Source organism: Anolis carolinensis, chromosome 4 (assembly GCF_035594765.1).
Source record: "Anolis carolinensis isolate JA03-04 chromosome 4, rAnoCar3.1.pri, whole genome shotgun sequence".
Classification (NCBI taxonomy): Eukaryota; Metazoa; Chordata; class Lepidosauria; order Squamata; family Dactyloidae; genus Anolis; species Anolis carolinensis.
The window spans coordinates 27,523,412-27,543,984 of NC_085844.1; the positions used below are offsets into that span (position 1 = coordinate 27,523,412).

The 20,573-nt window shown below is 38.8% G+C and overlaps 1 protein-coding gene across 1 annotated transcript; it reads left to right on the top strand.

Annotated features, from left to right (window-relative positions):
- Positions 1–547: 547 nt before the first annotated feature.
- On the top strand, positions 548–14,797 carry znf706 (zinc finger protein 706). Its single transcript, XM_062980131.1, has 4 exons — positions 548–702; positions 7,683–7,819; positions 10,859–10,963; positions 12,728–14,797. Exons 2-3 carry the CDS (start codon positions 7,685–7,687, stop codon positions 10,952–10,954), a joined length of 231 nt encoding a protein of 76 aa, XP_062836201.1. The 5' UTR covers positions 548–702; positions 7,683–7,684; the 3' UTR covers positions 10,955–10,963; positions 12,728–14,797.
- The last annotated feature ends 5,776 nt before the right edge of the window (positions 14,798–20,573 follow it).

Sequence of the window (20,573 nt, forward strand, 5' to 3'; positions counted from 1 at the left end):
TGAGTTATGAGTTCACACTGCCATGTATTCCAGTTCAAAGCAGAAAATGTGGGATTTAATACAGCTGTGTGGAAGAGGCCTCTGATAGACCCGTTCAAAGCCGATATTGTGGGATTCTCTGCCTTGATATTCTGGGTTATATCGCTGTCTGGAAGGGCCCAGAATTATAAGCTGTTAGGAGAGGCTGTATTGTAGCACCCATGGTATGGAAATGCTAGTAGCAAAGACAGACATTTCATTTTCTTCAGCTCACCCGCCTCCATTTCCTTTCCCTTCACCCTTATTAGGTCAGGCACACAGTAGTCTCTTCCTCCTCTGTGCGCCTACGCATGCGCACTCCTCCCTCCCGCGTTATGCAATGGGGAAAGAAGAGGCGCCGCGGCCGTCGCGCGCCACCGTCCCCCGAGTGCGCATGCGTGCCTTGGCAGGCTAAAGTGTCGGCGGGATTCGCGCGACCTTCTTCGGGCGCGCCGGGGGGAAGAGGGCGGGGCCGCGCACGCGCAGAGCTGCCGACGGACGGGAAGGAAGGAAGGAAGGAAGGACGGAAAGAGGGAGGGACCAACCAACCAACAGACGGCTCCATCGTCTCGCGGCGGGCGGCGGAGCCTGTGGCGGCAGCTGCTGCTGGGCCGCGCGGAGCCAGCCTCGGCTCGTCGTCGTCGAGGGACGCCTTTTGGCCGACGGCCTATTTCCTCAAACCGGGTAAGGCAAGCAGGCAAGCAGAGCAGGGCTTCGACGAGGCCTGGGTTTCGACGAGGCCTTGAGGGAAGTCTTCCTGCTGCGGCCTCCATGGCTCCATGGCTGGAGTGGGAGGAAAGCAACGGCCTTTCCTGAGGAAGGCGTTGTTTTCACTCTGCGGCTTGGTGGCTTCCTTTGGCTCTGCTGTGCTTACAATTGAAGCTGGATTTACACTGTCGAATAATGCAGCTTGAACTGCATTATATTGTTAGTGTAGAGCAGGCATGGGCTAACTTGGGCCCTCCAGGTGTTTTGGACTTCAACTCCCACCATTCCTGACAGCCTCAGGCCCTTTCCTTTTTCCCCTTAAGCGGCTGAGGGGAAAAAGGAAAGGGCCTGAGGCTGTCAGGAATGGTGGGAGTTGAAGTCCAAAACACCTGGAGGGGCCAAGTTAGCCTGTGCCTGGTGTTTGGCCCATATAAAAGTAGTTTCATGAGGCACCTTACCAGACTACAGCTGCCACTACATAGCATTGAGTTATTGCAGCTGGCGTGTGGTCAAACTGCATTAATTCTTCAGTGTAGATCTGCACCACAGAATTAATGCTTACAAATGCCTGGGTCAGCTGCCCATGTGTAGATAGGAAGGAGATCCAACCTTGTCTTCCATCTTAAGGCAGCAAAAATCTTCATGATAATTATTGATGATAAAACATAATTATTACTTATTTACTTTGCTCATATCCTGCCCTTTTCACACTCTCCTGAAGAGGGACATGGGCCAGCTTACAAACTATGGCAATAATCCAATGCCAGATTCAGACAATAGCAGTAAAACACATAATTTATAACTATAAAGTAGATTCAGAGTGCATCGACACTACAAAATTAATCCAATTTCACTTCATTTTAATTGCCATGGCTCAGTGCTATGGAATCCTGTGATTTGTAGTTTGGTGAGGCACTCTGTTTGGCAGAGTAGGTTAAAGCCCTTGTCAAACTATAAATTCCAGGATTCCATAGCAGTGAACCATGGCTGTTAAAGTGGTGTCAAGCTGCATCAAGTCTGCAGTGTAGATATGCCCTAAAAATTCTCTTCTCAAATGAAGTGCCAGTAGTGTTTTCTTCATTTAGATTGCCATTTGGGTGAAGTTGTGCTCGGAGTAGCTATTAACTGTGTAGTTGAAGTTGGGGAAACACTGACCTTCATTGAATTCAGGTTCTTGAGGTGTTCCTCTGAAGATTGCTGTTTTTGCTCTATTGTGCGGTAGTTAAGATCTACCTTGTTTCCCCAGCACTTGGATGTACACAACCAAGCCACTTTTATTTTATGGGGCTATATTTGGTGCCATTGTGCTTTATGCCAAATATATTCCTGGCCCTCTGTACATATTATTTCATCCCGTGCCTTGTAGTCACCTGCTGGAATTGAACCTGCAGCTGTTCTCTTTTCTTCTGAAGCAGCTTTCAGTCAGGCTGGAGCCTCTCCCTCTGGTATGTTTTTTGTTTTGTTTTGTTCTTTGGTTGTTTTTCCTCCTTGTGTACAGTGAAGTTTATATATAAGGACCTGTCACATGGTAAGCTGTGTAAAAGGCAGCAGTTGGTGCTAGCCCTGAGATACTAAACTACGTAACCATTTTTTCTTGGTCACATGCACTGGCTGCCTGAAGATTTAGATATATCCTTCCAAAAATGAAGTTCTTGCAAAAGGGGTATGTTTGACAGCGTATTCAGCATTACATTAATGCACTTATTATACAGATATAATTAGCTTCAATGGCCTGTTCAACTTTTGATTCTCTTTTCCTGAAAATTGTATAGCCTTCTATTTCCTTCAGTGTTAAAGAATGTCAAATATTAGATAGCGTAAAGGGTTGTATGCCTTTTAATATGAACATATAAGTATGACTTCCAAGGATATCTTTACTGGGATATTTTGATTATTCCTATACATATTCGGTGACATTCAAGCCTATGATGTTGGGACTAGATCCATATGTTGGATTTTGTGAATATGTGTTGTGGTGAAAACTAGGAAGATTCTGATAACATGTGCAGGCTGTATATAGAACTCCATAGAATTGGTGTCAAATATTATGGTTGTTAGATTTGGGTGGATGGCTTAGCTGGCAGGATGTGCTTTACAGTCTCGTACATGAGTAGAATATCTGCAGTTAAAAGAACATCCTGTCCAATCTGTATTTTCTTGTTTTTACATTCTCAGCTGTTTGAACCAATGTACTTATAAGCTTATTGTAGGTATGACAAAACAGCTGCCGAGATGTATTTGGCAAAGAGCACATTTTGGGTTAGCAGTGCCCCCCCCCCCCCCCCCAAAATAACACAAAGTTATCTCCTTTTGATTAATCTTTCAATGGTAACTGCTTACAACCGTGTAGATAATAGGGAGTCTTAGCAACAGCTGCCTTGGTCTAGCAAAAAAGAGGTTTTCTGGGATCAAAGATATTTAAAGATTGCATTGAAAGAGATAATTTGATATTGTTGTAAAAAGCAAATGAAAAGAGAATAAGAGATAAGCTATAATAGAACTTCAAACATTTATGAACATGTAAATATTAAGGCAAAATACTCAGAGCTTGTAAAACAATGTAGGTTTTATGGGTGCTGATAGCTTTAGAAAAATTTGTGGAGTGGGATAGTCTAGTAAAACATTAAACTTTCTTCTGGAAACATTGGTATTAACAGATTTATTAAATGTATGGATGTGAATAAAGTCATTCTTGCTGCATCATTCTCAGTCCTTCCTTCTTAACCTAAATAAGTGTTTTTCTTCATAGAGTTCCCCAAAAACACAAATTTTTAAATAAAAGATTTTAACAAAGTTTAAATTCATCTTTTTGTAAGCTAATATCAGTTGGAGTTCACACTTCTCTTCAAACTCCCACATTTCCTCCTCACCATCTCCTAGGTCCCACAAGGCTCTGAAGATTTGGTGATCCATTGATGGTTGCGAAGGGGGGATATAGCAGTTCATTGGGGTAAATAATTAAAATGAGCAGTCGTACTTTAGGCATACATAAATAAATGTTTTGGGGTGAGGATTTGGTTATTTGCCATTGTTACATTTTTGGGATGAAGTTTCGGTTATCTGCCAATGTTTTGTTTTGAACCGGTTTACCAACTACAACAAAATGTACATTTTCATTTCCTGTTGAAGCAATGTATTCTCTTTTCATGCTATGCATTAACATGCAAATACAAAGAGCAATCCAAAGATATCCAGAACTAAGTTGAAACTAATTCTTTTTTATGTCACCTGGGTTCATATGCCCTCCTCCCCTTTGATAATGAGGAATCAACAGAGAGACCAGGCTGAGAAAATAATTACTGGATCGCTTGTAAGGGCAAAGCTTTAGGTTAATGCCAATTCTATCCAAGCATGAAATATAATCAGTGACCAGATGTGTACTCTGCCTCAACTATTTCATAAGGATGTTTAGGGATTTTTTAAATAAAAAAGATAAACTTCATACAACTGCTAGGAGCTCAGTGAAGATAGGCAGCATAAAAATAAAAAGTGTTATCTCTGTTGAGATGGTTTGAATATGACTAAGATTAGATAATAAAGTTTGATTTCCTTTGAAAGTTAAGTGCATTTATGGAAACTAAGGCAACTTGAAATTGGATTTCTGATTCTGCAATTCAGATAAATCAGGGTGCGCAAGGTGCATAGATAGAGCTTCACACCACCATCTTGACTACTTTTGCAGGGCCTGATGCTACAGCCAGTCATTTTTCTTGCCAAAATAAAAAGGAATTGCCTCTCCAGTAATAACTTCAACCTACACAGGCCTTCCTGTGCAGTTTTAACATAAAAGTAATAGTTTTCAAATACTTGTAGGTACCTCAGTATTGTTGGTTTGTTTTTTGCAGTTTATGTGATCCTCAGAGGACAGAAAAGTGACCCCCGAATTCTCTGAAACTCTCATCCTCTGTTTTGATTAGAGACATGCATGATAGGATCATTTCTGGTCTAAGTAGCTGACTATTTAGGATAGAAAGTAACAGCTGCTCAATCTCTGGATCCAGTATGAAGTCCTTAATAGTGGTATTTTTCTGTTGTTGTTTTTTATTACTGAGAAAAGCTAGCTTTAACTTTTGGGATTCTTTTCATTGGTAAGCATGGGGCCTTCTTCTTAGATAGGACTTATTTGTTATTTCCTTAAATAACTAATTTGTGTCTGAATAGTCAGCCTGTGGTTTTATCAAAACGGGTAGTAATTTAGTTCTTTGCACAGAAGGCAGGGAAGTGCACGGCCACAGTACATGTTTGAGGCTTCAAATGCAGCTAAATGTGTTCAGTGCACTGTAAATGTAATATGTTCAAATTAAATCCAGACCTTATTTTAAATTGAATCATTTGAAGCATGTTTAACATTCAGATGTATTCACACAGGGTTAAAGAAAATGTGGTCGTTTATATATTGTTGAGCTGTTATCTCCCATCTGTGCTAGTTAGCCAAGGCAGTAATGAGGAAGGGAGTTCCAGTACACCAACCTTGTTCTTTCTGCCCTTTGGGAGTAAATAAAAGAATTACAAAATACATATTCTTTTAATATAGTAAGCCCACCATATCCATAGAATCATAGAGTTGGAAGAGATCACATGGGCCATCTAATCCAACCTCCTGCCATGCAGGAAAAGCACAGTCAAAGCACCCCTGACAGATGGCCATCTAGCCTCTGTTTAAAAGCTTCCAAGGAAGGAGCTTCCAATACACTCTGAGGCAGAGAGTCCATGGTGACACAATTCCAGGACCCACCATTTATAAAAAAGAAGAGAGAATGATAACGCCCCATATTATTGAATATTGGCAGTGTGAACACACACTCCAGTGTGCTCATGTTTACATCACCATGTTCACTAATATGTCGCACAACAATCTGCAGCCAGTGTAAATAGCAGATCCTGATCCAAAAGGGCCCTTCGTAGTCTAATTATGGATTTTTGAATGTTTCATATGGTTAACACAGCTATCCATATATTTTATATGAAGAGTTAGTGTGCATTAGTACCTCTAAAACTGGAACAACTCAGTACCAAGATCTTTCTGGTAGACATTGAATTTCACAACCTCTGAGGATGCCTGCTACAGATGTGGATGAAACTTCAGAAGAGAAAGCTTCTGGAACATGGCCATACAGCCAGAAAGACTCACAGCAACCCAGTGATTCTGGTCATTAAAGCCTTCAACAATACATAGAATTTCTGTTGTAGGTGTACGAGTTGCTTTTCCCTGCAATTTTCCCTTCTTTTTGTAATCAGTACACATATGCATTGAATTAATTGCAAATCAGATTTATATTGATGTGTGGCAAGTTTCAGCTTGCTTCCCTATCTACACATCTGATGCTGTTATTATCTGTCACAGTTTTACTTAATGAAGCGGCTTGTTTATCTTGTCCTTTCTTCACAGGGGAGAGGCACTTTCTGTGTCTTGTTGGTCAGTCCTCTCCCCACTCCTTTATATTATTGGGATACTATTATCATAAGACTGCTGGTAAATATTTAATGGAATCTATAGTTTTCATTAGTACGGTTGAAGTTCTTAATGGTGTTGAATTCTTGGAATTCAGCAAAGAAGTGATTACGTTCCATTTGTATTGTTGTCCACTTAATCTAATGGTGGAACCTTAAATGGCTTGGGCCCAGATTATTTGAAAAACCGCATCTCCGTATACAAACTAGCCCGAGTGCTGTAGTTGGTAGAGGAGGCCCCCTCTCGGTTCCGAGTATGGATGGTGGGAATGAGAGAGGGATGGCCTTCTCCATTATCGCTTCTCTAGAACTCCCTCCCTAAATAATTAAAAATGGCTCCCTCTCTCTCCTTTAAAAAAACTTTTAAAAACATATCTATGCACGTTAGCTTATGGAGAAGACGAGGACTAATTACACCTTATATACACCCCACCTTGTTTTGTTGAATATCTACTTTGGTTAATCTGCTGTATATCATCTTAGTCCCAATAATTTTAGTCGAATTTTAAGAGTTCGTAATGATCTAATATGCTAAAAGTGTAATTATATTATGTCTTGTTTACTTAAGCTGTTTTTGATTTGTTATTTGTACCTTTGGCATTGAATGTTTGCCATATTTTACTTGCTGCAAACCACCTTGAGTCCCCTCGGGGAGATAGGTCGGGCTATAAATAAAGTAATTATTATTAACCAACATTACTGAAAATGGTGGGCTGTCACAGAACATCAGAAAATGCAGAACGGTATGCAAGTGCTAGGGGAAATGATGAATATAGAGCATGTGTGAAGGGGATATAAATATAATCATATTTCTTGTAAAACAATAGCGCAACTTCTGGTTATTCCTTGACTTTGCTGAAATTGAATTCTTTCACTAACCTTCCCAAATGAAAATTACTATTGCTATTATTAAAATATTCCATATATCCAGGATCTCATGACATTGCCCTATAGAACAGCGTTAAATATTTTCAAAGAATATCTGGAATTCCTAAAAAAAAAAAAAAAACCAAACCCACATGGATGAGTTTCTGGAGAGAAGAGATTGCCTCAGGAGAAATTGGTCCATATAGTTAAGTAAAAATACTTAAATTTTATTATGAAAAGACTGATGCTGATAATGTAGCAGGGATTGATGAGACTTGCAGTCCAGTAATATCTGGAGGACTAAATGTGGTGTTTTCCACTCTGCTTTAAAACAGCAGTTCTCAAACCTTGAACCACCAGGATGATCAGCTCCCATAAACACCAGCCACCTTGTCCAGTGGTCAGGAATTCTAGGAATTGAAGTCCAAATACCTAGAGAACCGAAGACTGAGAACCACTGTTTTAGAGCATAGCTTCTAAGGTTACACCCTAAATCAATTATAGAGGAGAAAGTTATTTGCATCTGGATCACTGACACTAGAGTACATGTGCTCAGGAGCATGTCTTTCCGCATAAATATTTTTGGGATGAAACAGTAGGTGACCGTTTTGTTATAATGGCTCTGCATTCATTTTTAGATATGGCTCGTGGACAGCAGAAGATCCAGTCACAGCAGAAAAATGCCAAAAAACAAGCTGGACAGAAAAAGAAACAAGGCCATGATCAGAAGGCTGCAGCTAAGGCTGCTTTAATATATACATGCACCGTTTGTAGGGTAAGAAGTTCTAAAGAGCAAAACATGTTTTCTGCCAAGCTTTCTAGTTCACAAGTAGAACTGCAGTGCAGGTTTAGTATCCTTTATCCAAAATGCTTGGGATCAGAAGTGTTTTGGATTTTGGGGTTTTTGTAATAACTGTATTTGTATATCTTAGAGATATGGCCCAACTCAAAATTAATTTATGTTTCATATACAACCAGTACACATAGCCCGAAGGTAATTTTATAGAATATTTAAAATAATTTGTGCCTGAAACAAAGTTTGGTTACATTGAATATTATAAAGCCTTGTAGATGATTTTGAGTTTGGAGGTATTTTGGAATTCTGACTATGGAACACTCAAACCTTAATATGAAACTGTTGAAATGGCAGAAATTTACCTCTCTGTATCTACTTCTCCTTGTTTCTCTCACACATAACACGCACATCTGTTTACCTACCTATGCACACATGTGTTACCCTCCGTGCTTTGCATTGTAGAAAAAAGGGGAAAGATGAAATGGATTCCTTCCTGTTCAGTAGGCTGTAGAATCAGGATCCCAACCCTAATACACCAGGAAGCAAACATTTTAAGCTCCTCTAACCCTCCTCCCTAACTTTCCAACTGGATGGTGCCCTTAGTGCCTGCAGTTTGCTCTGTGGAAAGGAAGAGGAGCCCTTCCTGCTGCGCTCAGCATGAAAAACAAGGAGGTGGACACCTGGGCAGTTCAGGTTGTCCATGTTTGTGTATAGAGAGTGACCACTTCAAATGTGGGAGGGAATTAATACTTTGCATATGATCTTTTTGAGGGCATCCTCCAAAGAAAGGATGAGAAAATGCAGGCTTTCATAGCTCGGAGCTTTTATGAAAATATTCTTTCTGGGGAATGGTTGCTTTAGAATGCTCCCAAGGAGTGTATGGGTAAAATGATGTGGAAGCTGACTGAAATTACCCTGAAAAGGCCTAATATGTTCCAGAAACACTGTCCGTGCCTCTTGTGGGCATTAAAGGAGCATTGGAGGCAGAGGGTAGGAAAAAAAAAACTTTGGCAAGGAAATGTAACACTCCAAGGTCTATTGTGGTCTCTGGATGCTCAATGAGTGTCTATCCGGCCCTAAAAGTTGTTTCTTCATAGGAAGCATAGTGAAAGAATACTATTGAAACATTGTCTAAATCCATTTCTTATTTTAATGCACTCTGTGGCATAAACATGTGTTATATCAGTCCACTTCTCTCTCCTCTCTGTATATAGTTCCTTTTCCCAGGACTGAAATTCAGCTGCATTTTTAATAATAAATGAGAAAGGTTATTTAGCAACCATTTAAATGACACCCTGACAAAAAGATATGTTTGTGCTCTGTGACTTTTGCCAGTTCAGTAGCAATCAAGGAAATCCTGTGACTGACAGAACATAATAACATGTAATACACAAAATATAATAAATGAGTTATAATTGGTAGGCTAAAATATCAGGAAGAAGGAAATGGAAACACCGTCATTTCATATGGCTATGGGTAACAGGTGTGTTGTTTTTCCTAGACATAAGTCATACTTCAGTTGGGGTTTTCCAAGGTCACATACAGTGAGAACAGAAAATAGATAAAAGCAATAAAAGAGTCAGTATCATGTATAATATGCATATTTAGAATATATATATATTTGAGTAAGTCAGATTGATGTCTTTCATATCCCATTGAGCATACTATCTTAAAATAATGGGAGTTGTAGTCCCAACAAATCTGGAGAGCATCCTTTTGGATGGGAGTGATATGAAGGTGTAAACTCTTATCCAGCTGCTGCCGAGGCACACTTGGCAAAGTAAGTATATTGGTCATGTGTGGCAATTAATCTTTAATTATACACAGACCTACTTTTTGTAGATTATGATACCAGAGAGGTTTCCAGCATTTAGTGGATGTCCTACTTGTTTATTTAAAGTGACAATAAAATAAAAGGATTGTCAGCTCTTGCAAATTTAAACTTGTTAAAACTCAATTATAAAGTGCTATACTAGTTGTGCATCCATGCTTTGTACATAGTAAGTCTCTTAAGCCAAAGTTGAGAAAAAATCACGTTAAGATCTACAGGTGTATCTCTAGATGATTTGTGGTAGAGAAACAAAGCTTTCTGACTCCCAGTATTATGAACCACTAAAAAGCTTTCAGTCAATGGTGTAAATTACACTTCTAAAAAAAGCTTGGAAGAGAAGCAGGGAGTGTTTGGGGGTTTTTAATGAGTGAAATTATTTTTGAGCCTGGTTCTGGAAAAAGCTTTATTCAGGAGCACCCTATTGCTTAATAGTTAGTGTATGTATACTAAGCCACTGTTTTGTACCCCATTCCTTGGCATCTTCCTTTCAACTCAGCTCTTAAAAGTCATTACTGCAGATCTGTTTTGTAAGAGAATACAATGTAGACCTTAAAAGGCATGCTATATTTTTCTATATTAATTTAAACCTTCATAAAAGAACATGTGGATTTCCATGTTAATAACACTATTATAAGCAATAAACAGCATGCCACAATAGTTCTAAATTGCAGTAGAAAAATAAAAGCACATTTAAATAAGCAGTGTAAACAGGGACACAAAGCCATTATTGCCAAACATTTCCTTAAATGTCATAATAAACATGCCAGAATTTTATGAACATTAAGACCAGTTTAAATTGACTGCTTTGAAGACATAAAGAAAATACATACATACAAATAAATAAAAATGGTTAATAATAGTTTTGTATTCCACAGCATTTGAAAAGCTGTATATTTGAATTCCTTAGCTTCTGAAATAAGTATCAGCTAAGGTAGCATATGGAGTAAGGATATCACATATACATAGTTTTGGAAAAGTTAAGAAACTTAAATAGAGACTAATAGGTGAAACAGAAAACTCAAGAAATGGCAGAGAAGACACAATTACCTTTAAAATACTTCACTGATTAGTAAAATAACTCCTAACAACATTAGATTGCTTAACTTACATATTTAGCGATAGAGGGTTTTCTTTAAGGCTCTATTGGTTTTTTTATTGTATAAAACATAACTCCTTTCCCTATTCAGACACAGATGCCAGATCCCAAGACCTTCAAGCAGCACTTTGAGAGTAAGCATCCGAAGACTCCACTCCCTCCAGAACTGGCTGATGTTCAGGCATGAAGTTCACAGGTGAATGATGCATTGTTTCTATTAATTTGAATGTATTATTCTGTGAATGTGATGGAAGACTAGCTGTAAATCTCTGCCTCAGCTGTATTTAATTTACTATATTTAGCAATGTAATGAAAATGAAATACAACTTCAGTTTAAGGGCAGGTTTTTGGCTTCATTTTGTTATTGTGCTATTTATTTATTTAATTTATTTACTTTTATCCTGCCTTTCTCCCGTGTATGGGACTCAAAGCGGCATACAAAAACAAAACAACTACATAATACAAAAAAAAATCATCCCCATTCACCCAGTCATCCCCCCCCCCCACCCAACATGTAAACAGTAAATCCAGACAGTGGATAAAACACAAGTTACATAAATATAAATAAACATAAAATAATCACAATAACATTATCAATTAAAAACCCTACGCCTCAGGCCACTGTGGCTATCCTAACAAGGTAAAACATTAACATTAACCTAAATTACTCAAAGCTCCAAGTCTTTGGCCATATGAGCCTTGCCTGGCTGAGATGTCTGCTATTATATGATGTTGGGGAAGGCCTGCTTCCATAAGAAAGTTTTCACTTCAGAGTGGAAGGCCAACAATGAGGGAGTCGAACGTGCCTCCTTGGAGAGGGTGTTTCAAAGCCTCGGGGCCACCACCAAAAAGGCCCTGTCTTGTCCCCGCTTGTGACGGTGGTGGGATCGAGAAGAGGGCCTCTCCCGATGATCTCAGGGCTTGTGTGGGCTGGTACGAGGAGATGCGGTCCTTCAAGTAGGCTGGGCCTGAACTGTTTTTGACTTTATAGGTTAAAGCCAGCACCTTGAATTACACCTGGAAACAAACTGGCCACCAGTGTAGCTGTTTCAGGAGCGGGGTAGTTCTTTCTCTATATCCAATATTTCTTATATTTGAACATCTGATTCAGGTTATTGCACAGCAACATAATAATAAAAATACTTTATTTTTCTATCCTGCCACCATCTCCCCTGAGGGACTCAGGGCGGCTAACATGGGGCCAAGCCCAAAGGAAACAGAACATAAGTTAAAACAAGCATCAATAATTTAAAACAGTATCATCACAGCAGTCAAATAGAATAAACAATTAAATAACTCAATTACAAATTAAAACACAGGATATAGTATAATACCATCATTACTAAATAAGAATGAGGTAATAAAACCAGCATCTCCACTGATGGATCAAAAGGATAGTTGCCAGACGGGCAGTGTGTCAGTTAGATGCTATATACAGCGATCCCATCAAATCTGCAGGTTAAGGTTCAACCAGCTGTCGTTTCAAACTATACAGTCCTATATACAACACAACTAGCATAGTACATAAAATACTGTATTTGTGAGGCTGCAGAGAGACACGAGGAACTGTAAAATAGTAGGAATCCAAGCATAGTCCTTGTTGCTAAATCATACCTCCCACCATTTCATAAATCCTTGCACCTGCAGTCTTGTGTATTCTTTGAGTTATCATCTCAAAGTCAGAAGCTTGCTCCCTGAAAGCAGGGGAATCCCCAATAATGCAACCAGGGCTTGCCTTGCTGCCCTATGTCATTTTATTAATAGGGACTCCAGCATCTACATTTTTGTTACCTCCATAAGCTCCCAGAAACAAATGCCTGTGGACACCAAGGGCCCACTATATATAGTATGTAGATTTTGCATTTAATTATGCTATGTCATCACATTTACTTATTGGATGACAATATATCTATGAAATCATGCAGAAGTTTCATGTAATGACGTTGCTGTTGTGTTGCAGGTGAATTCATGGAACCGAATGACTCTTCTACTGTCAAACATTGCATAACAGATCTGCAGCTGCTTTTCTAACAAACTGTTGATCAGCAAAAACCGAAGGGGCTATAGAAACATTCATATTTTTATGCTGTTCCTCTTGGGCTTCATGTAAAGACAAATCTATGTAACTGTACAGTTGTGCCCTACTTGGAAATCAAAAATTGGTTCATTCTTAAATTTTTTACAGTTGTAATTATATTGATGTTCATATTATGTAAAATAACTCATTTAATAAAATAGTACTTTGATTTTACAATATCACAGGTCAGATGCTTGGAGAAATTCTGCTTTCAGTACCTCTGTTTTATTTGCCTTACAAAATCTTATCAAGTGAACTTCTCCCCCAGCCAAAAATGAAGCAGTGTCATTACTCTAACACCATTGCTGTTAACAGAGTTCATCTTAACTACAAAATTATTTCTCATTCAACATGCTGTTTGCTTTGAACATGGTTATCTTTTCAATACTTAGTATCTCTGGAGAAGGATGTTTTTTCAAGACTGTTTTGTTTTGAGGCCTTTACGAAACCGGCCATTATGAAATTCCACTCATGGACATAAACACACTTTTATCTTGGATTTATGCACTGGAGTTATCTGCAGTACACTAAATCCTCATGTTGGATAGTAGGCTTGTCCAAAATACAGTTAAGCTGAACTTTTTTTCTGTCCATGATCTGAGTGGCCACACCTACTATAGCAAACTGAAATAACTGATCTTTGTTTTGAAGTTTCATTATGTAACTTCTTAAATGCACCTCTGACAAGTCAGCCACACTGGCTGCATTAGCATGTAAAATGACTACTGAAATGGTTTCCCGTTTGAAAGAGAGTGGCGAATAAGCTTATTTGAAGGAACATAATGATTGCTAATTAAACTTTGATTCTTTGGAACTAATTAAATGGGTTGGGCAGAAGTTTAAAAATCTGTTGTCTAGCAGCGCTGTTTATATTTGTTCAAAACATAGTTTGAGTGATTCGCAGATTTTCGATCTCAGGTTCAGAGCACATAAGTTCTGTCCCACTTGCTTTTTTACTTTAAAAGACTGCTAACTTCATGGGTGGCTTAGTGAGGACTGATTTGTTGCCGAGACACTTGAGGGAACAGCAACCAAACTTCCTTTACTTTGTGCCTGGGTCATTCATCTTTTGGTCTGAGTACCTAAAGTTATTCTTTGGTTTAAACCTGTACATAGAAATTGCACATTTTGTGCATATAGCAGCTCTGATACGTTTTCATACACAATTTCAGTAAAACTATCTTTTACTGTAGTCATTCTGGGTTGAATCTCGATAGTTTTCTGTCTCTCTTGAACTTGTACACCTGTCTTGTAAATGCAGTCCTTGATCCATTTTGCATTTTCACTTGACAGTATTGTCTTGCTATAAGTGGACCTCAGTAAGCAAGAATTGTCTTTCTAGATTTCAGTGGGCTACTTAAATGTTAAAGCTTAATTGCTTTTAATTAAGTAGATGAACAAGATGTTTATTAATTTTACTTTAATGGTTTGTTTTTGGAGGGGATTCTAAAAGGCTACTTTCAGACAAGTTCATTCCTCAAATGGATAACCTGTAATGTTCTCTTTCAGAATATTCAGCAGCAAATAAAAAGGGGCTTGCTTAAAAATTGTTTGGGAACAGTAGATATAGTACAAGTGATTCACCTACATGCAGTCTTTGCATTTTCTAAATTGCTGTCATCAATAGTTTGTCTATGCATTGAGCAAGTCAGTTCTTGGTTTTATACACTATTAAAAACTGTTACAGATACTTTGTTTCTAACCGGTTAAAAACCACCATAAAATCTTGACCTTCAACACACCTGGGAACAAATGGGGGAGGAGGGCAGGGGAAGGGCTGAAAATAGTCGGAGGCTTGAATACGTTGTTGGTTTAAGGGGTATGGGTATAAGGGATACTTGTGGATAAACTTTCCTCTTTCCATATCTTGTGGATGGTATCCTGTTCATTCTGGATAAAAGGACACAAGTGTGCATTGTAATGTGTCAGATTAAAATCTTTTAAAAAGCAAAAGTGTAAAATGTGATATTTCCTGCCTACTTAAAAGCAAGTGTCATTTTATTAAGCTTGTTCGTAACTGGGCAGCTTCAGTTCTTTATTTAGCATAAGGAAAGGGAATGACAGGGCAAACCTCTTCTCCGAACTCCCCAAGCATGAAACACCAAGTAAAAGATGGGGGAGAAAGGTTGGCTCACATCTTGGTCCTAAAGGTTGCCTATGATTGGCAGCGCTTGCCTGTGGGGAGCCGGCAGGCCTTGTGTCGCTTATTAAACTGCCATTTAGTAACTCTCTCAATCGGAACACACAGCACAGAGTAATCTGCAAAAATGCACAATGATGCATTCATGCAATCACTCCATGTAAAGTGGATCATAATAACTGTATGCAGCATTCTTGTTAAATCCTACTTTAGATATCTTGCCTTCTTGGATTCTGTTTGACTTTGAGGTTTGGGTGTACATAAGAATCCCTGCAAAGCATATAGTGTAAAAGATTCCTGTAGTAGACACAAAATTTGTTATAATAGAATTCTGTTTTGATTGTTGCTATTCACACAGTAATGAGTCAAGTTACTCAGATTTTAATGCTGTTGGTCTCCCCACCCTCCTCTTAACATCTATGAAACACCACAAATCAGTATTACACTGATTTATCTCTGCAAGGGCAAAAGTACATTGGCAGAATTAAGAGGCAAGTCTGTATTGTTGTGCAAATGGTAGCCATTAATGGGGCAGACTTATGATGATGCGATAATGCCTCAGCATAAAGCACGTTAAAACCTTCATTGAAAGCTGATGTAACTTAAATGTATGAATTTAATGTTCCTTGCATTATCTGATATGTAACCATATCCAAATTTTGAAAGAGTATACCCACTAAAGTTAATAGGCTTGGGCACATTGAGATTGCTATTACTTTAACATGTCTATTCTAAATGTGACTTCAGTTTATAGGCAAGATCTAATACACATGAAACCTTCAGAGTAACCTTTCCTAGTGCACCAGTATGAATAAAAGAGTAGCTTTCCTGGATGGGATCAGTTACTCTGTATAGTGGTCAGCCATCCCTCTGCTAAAAGCACTTAAAGAGTTTGCTAATATATCCAGTTTCCCCCAGTTTGCTCACAGGTTCCTTCTATTCAGAGATACTATGCTGCTACCCAGTAAGACCAATGCTGATTGATATTGTTCAGTTCTTCTGTCTGGTGATATTGGAGTTATCATCCAATGTGGGTAAAGGGTACACAAGTTGAGAAGTACTTGCTGATAACGTGGCACACCCAACTATAAGCCTCCTATGCAATTACTCCTCATGGTAGCTTGACATTGATAAAGTTCCCTGCTTGTTAAACTACTATTGAGAAATAGCATTTTGTGCCCTGTACATCTGAACAACATGTAAGCAATGCATGATATAAACATTAATCAAACTGTTGCTGTAAGTTCTTCATTTACATCTGGCAACTCTATATGTATGGTATCGCTACCCTATAGGCAGATACAAGTTGCTGTGCCATCTACACATCATAACAAAACTTTGCTTTTCCCCAAAATACTTGCATAGCGTCACCATTTTGAGATGCCTTAGAGCATTGTTAACCTGTAGTGCTGGGAAACTCTATATAAAATAAAATGTTATTAGAAATATTTATACTAATTCTTGCACAAATTGTGTGCGCAAGAGCTCAGAATAGCCCATAGTTAGCTGGAAGACAAAACAAAAACAAAGCTTTAAATGAATACTTTAAACATACTAGCATTGAAGTCAGTTATACTACAGAGGCAGTATCATTCCTCGGGCAGAGTGCCACAGTCAAAGAGGCCTGTGTGTGCTGTTGCTAAAAGGATAAATGTGGACAGCAGACTCCACCTTTAAGATTGTAGTGATCTGGGACATTGATGTGGGATACCTGTTTCTTGATGTAATCCAGACTCTGCATCAGGATGGGAACTGTGGTTTGTGTACAATCGCACAGCAGCCCTAGGCAGCGTAGCCATTAGTGAGGAATGCTGGAAGTTGCAGTTAAGATAACATCTGAAGTGCTGCACACTTGTTCTGTTTGGCGCTGAATGCTAATACTAACAACTTACGCCTAGATTGATAGCTGACCAGCAGTTAATGCAGATTCTTTAGTAAAGCTGCAATATGTGTGGGCTAAGATAATCCACATAGTAACCTAGCCACTGCATACAGCTATAGGTTAGAAAGCAGAGCACTCATTGAAATGTGGAATCCAAGTTTTTCCTTTTTTAAAAAAAGTTTCAAAAGCATTCTGGTCACTGAAAAACAACTAATGAGAATACATAAAAAACTAAATTACAGCCAGCTGAAATTAAAAACCACATAATAGCAGAACCACATGGAAGTTCTAGAGAACATGATGAAACAGGTCAAAAGAGAAGAACATAAATCCATTGTATGGGTTCTGTTTATACTGTACAATCTCCATATCTGTGAGAAAGGTATCAGTGTTTTCATCTATTCAGGTCTAACAAAATACTGGGATGTCCTATAGGCATTTTCTAGGTCCTCCAGCATGACTATGATATTCATGGGCCCAAAGGTCCATCATTTCAATTAGTTGTGGTTTTGTGTGTCTAGAAGTCTAGAAGTCTAGAAATTATCAACCACTGGGAATAGGCAATCAAAAAGTATGCACTTTTGCAACATTATTTCAATTGCCACCTTGCCCCAGGGGGGTTTGAACATATCTGACTTGTATTATGTTTCACCGGACCAAGATATCTCAAGAAAGTTGAGTTGAGAAAATAACATTTTCCCCTCATTTTCCCCAGAGCACATTTGTTTCCATTCCTTCCTGGAAACCTAGTAGAGACTGACAGCTGATTGCTCACAGACCAACACCACCTTGGACCATCACTTTGAATAGCACTATATGACTTCAGAATTGAGGGTGATCACAAATAAATTTCCTTTGTGCAGTTAGTTATGCTAAATATCTTTGGCAGAGGTAGGAACTTATCTCTTTCAGCTTCCACTCCCAGGATCCCTTACCCATGGCAGCCAGAGGATTAGGGAAACAAGCCAAAAATGTTCTTTTTCCAAGCTCTGGTCTTCAGTGACTCACCTCATTCAAGCAGCCCTTGAATTTGTTGCTAATCATTTCTCTCAAGACCCAGAGCAACCTTGGTCTTTTTTGAAATGTTAAGCTTGAAGTTACATCACTGAAGAGGCTCTGAGAAAGTGAGTGCTTTCCCCTTGGAGGCCTTTGCACCTCTCACGACAATTTCTGTGAGTCTGTAGTAGTTCGCTGTCATTGGTTTTGTTTACTATACGTAGTTTTTAAAGTTGCATTGCACTGGAACTTAGCATCATAAATTGAGGTTGCAGTCCCTTTGGGAACAGAGTGAGGTGATGCATCAAACATTGACTTTCTTGCAATGGGTACCTCCTGTCTCATGAGCTGAGATAGGAAAAACCCACTTCCATATTATAGACTGTAGTGGTAAGGAAATGACTACACACAGCGACCTTCATAAGCTGTGTATAGGTCATCATTTCTTTAAAGATGCAGTTGGGCAAAGTTTGTGGATTGATAGAGTTTGGGCCTCAACACCCCAAAAGAAGAAAAATCCAAAAGGTCTGCAATCCAATCATTTTTTGAATCTGAGCATTTGGTCTACTTGTGTCAAAAGAACGATATGGATAATGACTTGGATGATGGAATAGAAGATCGCTGACTTGGGTGATGGAATAGAAGGCATGTTTATCAAATTTGAAAATGACACCAAATTGGGAAGGGATACTAATATCCCAGAAGACAGGATCAGATTGTCCTGTTAAAAATGACCTTAACAGTTTATAGAGCTGAGTGAAAACTAACAAAATTAATTTCAGCAGGAAGAAATGTACAGTATTATTCCCAGGCAATAAAAATGAAATACACAGATACAGGATGGGTGATACTTGGCTTGAAAACTATGTGAAAGGTATCTTGGATTCTTGGTAGATCTGTTATGAGTGCTTTGATTGTGAGGTCCTGTATGGCAGGGGGTTGGACTAGATGGCCCTTGTGGTCTCTTCCAACTCTACAATTCTATGAGGAGGAAGGGAAAGGGACCCTGGTCTCACTTCTCTAGGTTTTGAGCAATAAGTGAAAAGATCTGAAAGGTGATTTTATTTCACAACATCCTGCCAGACATCCTGAATATGTCAGGAATACAGGAGACCAAGCCAGTGATCTAGGCGATAGAGCTAAAATGGGTGGCTGCACCTCCCTCTATGCGCTCTCTGAATGCGCGTAGGTCACTATGACCAAATACTCCAATAGAGCTCTGCCCACTTCTGCGAAAAATCCACCCTTCTCTTGAACTTGTTTTCTTTGTTAGCCAACTATACATTCATCTGCACTACATTACAAATTTCCTGAATAGTGTGAATTGGATTAACATATTAATGTCAAACATATGAGAAAGGTTAGTGTAAATCTATGCCACATGTTACCTCTTTCGTTCTCTATTTGCAATAGCCTTGAAAAGAGGAAAGAGCTTTTCACTCTCACTTTTAGAGCAACTTCTGGTAACAAGCATAACTGGCATGCGTTTATGGATTTTGACAAGAAGGAGGTAACATTTCCGTTTTACCTGCTTGATTTTATAAGATGCAACACACAGTGCCTGTAGACGCAAGAAAGAAAGAAAAAGAGAAATAAAGATTGCTGCAATCATGAAAAGAACTCATAATAACCAGCAAAAGCAGCAAAAATATGAGCACATGACATCACAGCGTCTTTTCTTTCTATAAGGGATATTGAAGAAAGAATTTATTCCAGGCATTCTAAAACAGGTGAGTGTAATTCTTCACTTGCGGATTGTGCTACATCACTCTTGTGTTGGGTGGCAGTGTTGCACAACCAAGCATGCAGTTGAATGCACAGGTGAATGCACAACTAAATGCACAAAGGAATATGCAACCAACTGTGCCTACAAGATCCACCAACTCCTGGAACTTTTTATTTACATTGGCAGCCATGTAAACTCACTTAGATCTTGATCCAAAGTACTGTCACTTCTTGTAGTCATAGGGTGGGTCTACACTGCTATACAAAGCTATTTGAACTATATTATATGGTCAGTATAGACCCATATAATGCAGTTTAAGCTGTGTTGTATGGGTCCCTGACCGTATACTGCACTTCAAATGGCATTATATAGCAGTATAGATCAGCCATAGCTATCAAGCATTCCTGCATGTTCATTTTACTATCATGCATAATGTAAACTAATCAAGCTGAGATGACCTCACTGTAGTATAACATACATAATTATTATCTCCTTTTCCACACACACACACACACACACACACAAACCCTAGGGCAACAGTGGGTGCACTCAGAGAGTAGAGGACCCTTTTCATCTCCTCTTCACTGCATGTCACTATTTTTGCTAATTAGAAATAGCATTCCAGGAACTAGACATATTAGTCTGATTAATGATAATTTTATACTTTTTGAATATGAAGGCTCTTGAAACAATCTTAAAAAGCAAGGCTGCTCCCTGAGAATGTCCCCAAAGGTACCAAACAACCTTTTTGGTCATACTTTAAAAAAACAGATTTGGGCAATCTATACTGATCTGAGAGTCACAAAGGAGTCCCCAAAAAACCACATGCAGCCTGAAGGATACACAATCCTGTGCTATTCACCATTGCAGAGACAAAAGACAAGCTCACACAATGGCAGAATTTGGAAATGTTTGTGTTAGTGCTAACATGTTAATATGACATTGTTAATAAAATTAATCCTTTAGTTTGAAATGTTTAATCAAT

What these genes read in the sequence shown, in the direction of transcription:
- znf706 (XM_062980131.1), top strand. Translation starts at nt 7,685, where the DNA reads ATGGCTCGTGGACAGCAGAAGATCCAGTCACAGCAGAAAAATGCCAAA. An exon ending in ATACATGCACCGTTTGTAGG is followed by an intron (nt 7,820 to 10,858) that starts GTAAGAAGTTCT and finishes TTCCCTATTCAG; the next exon opens with ACACAGATGCCAGATCCCAA.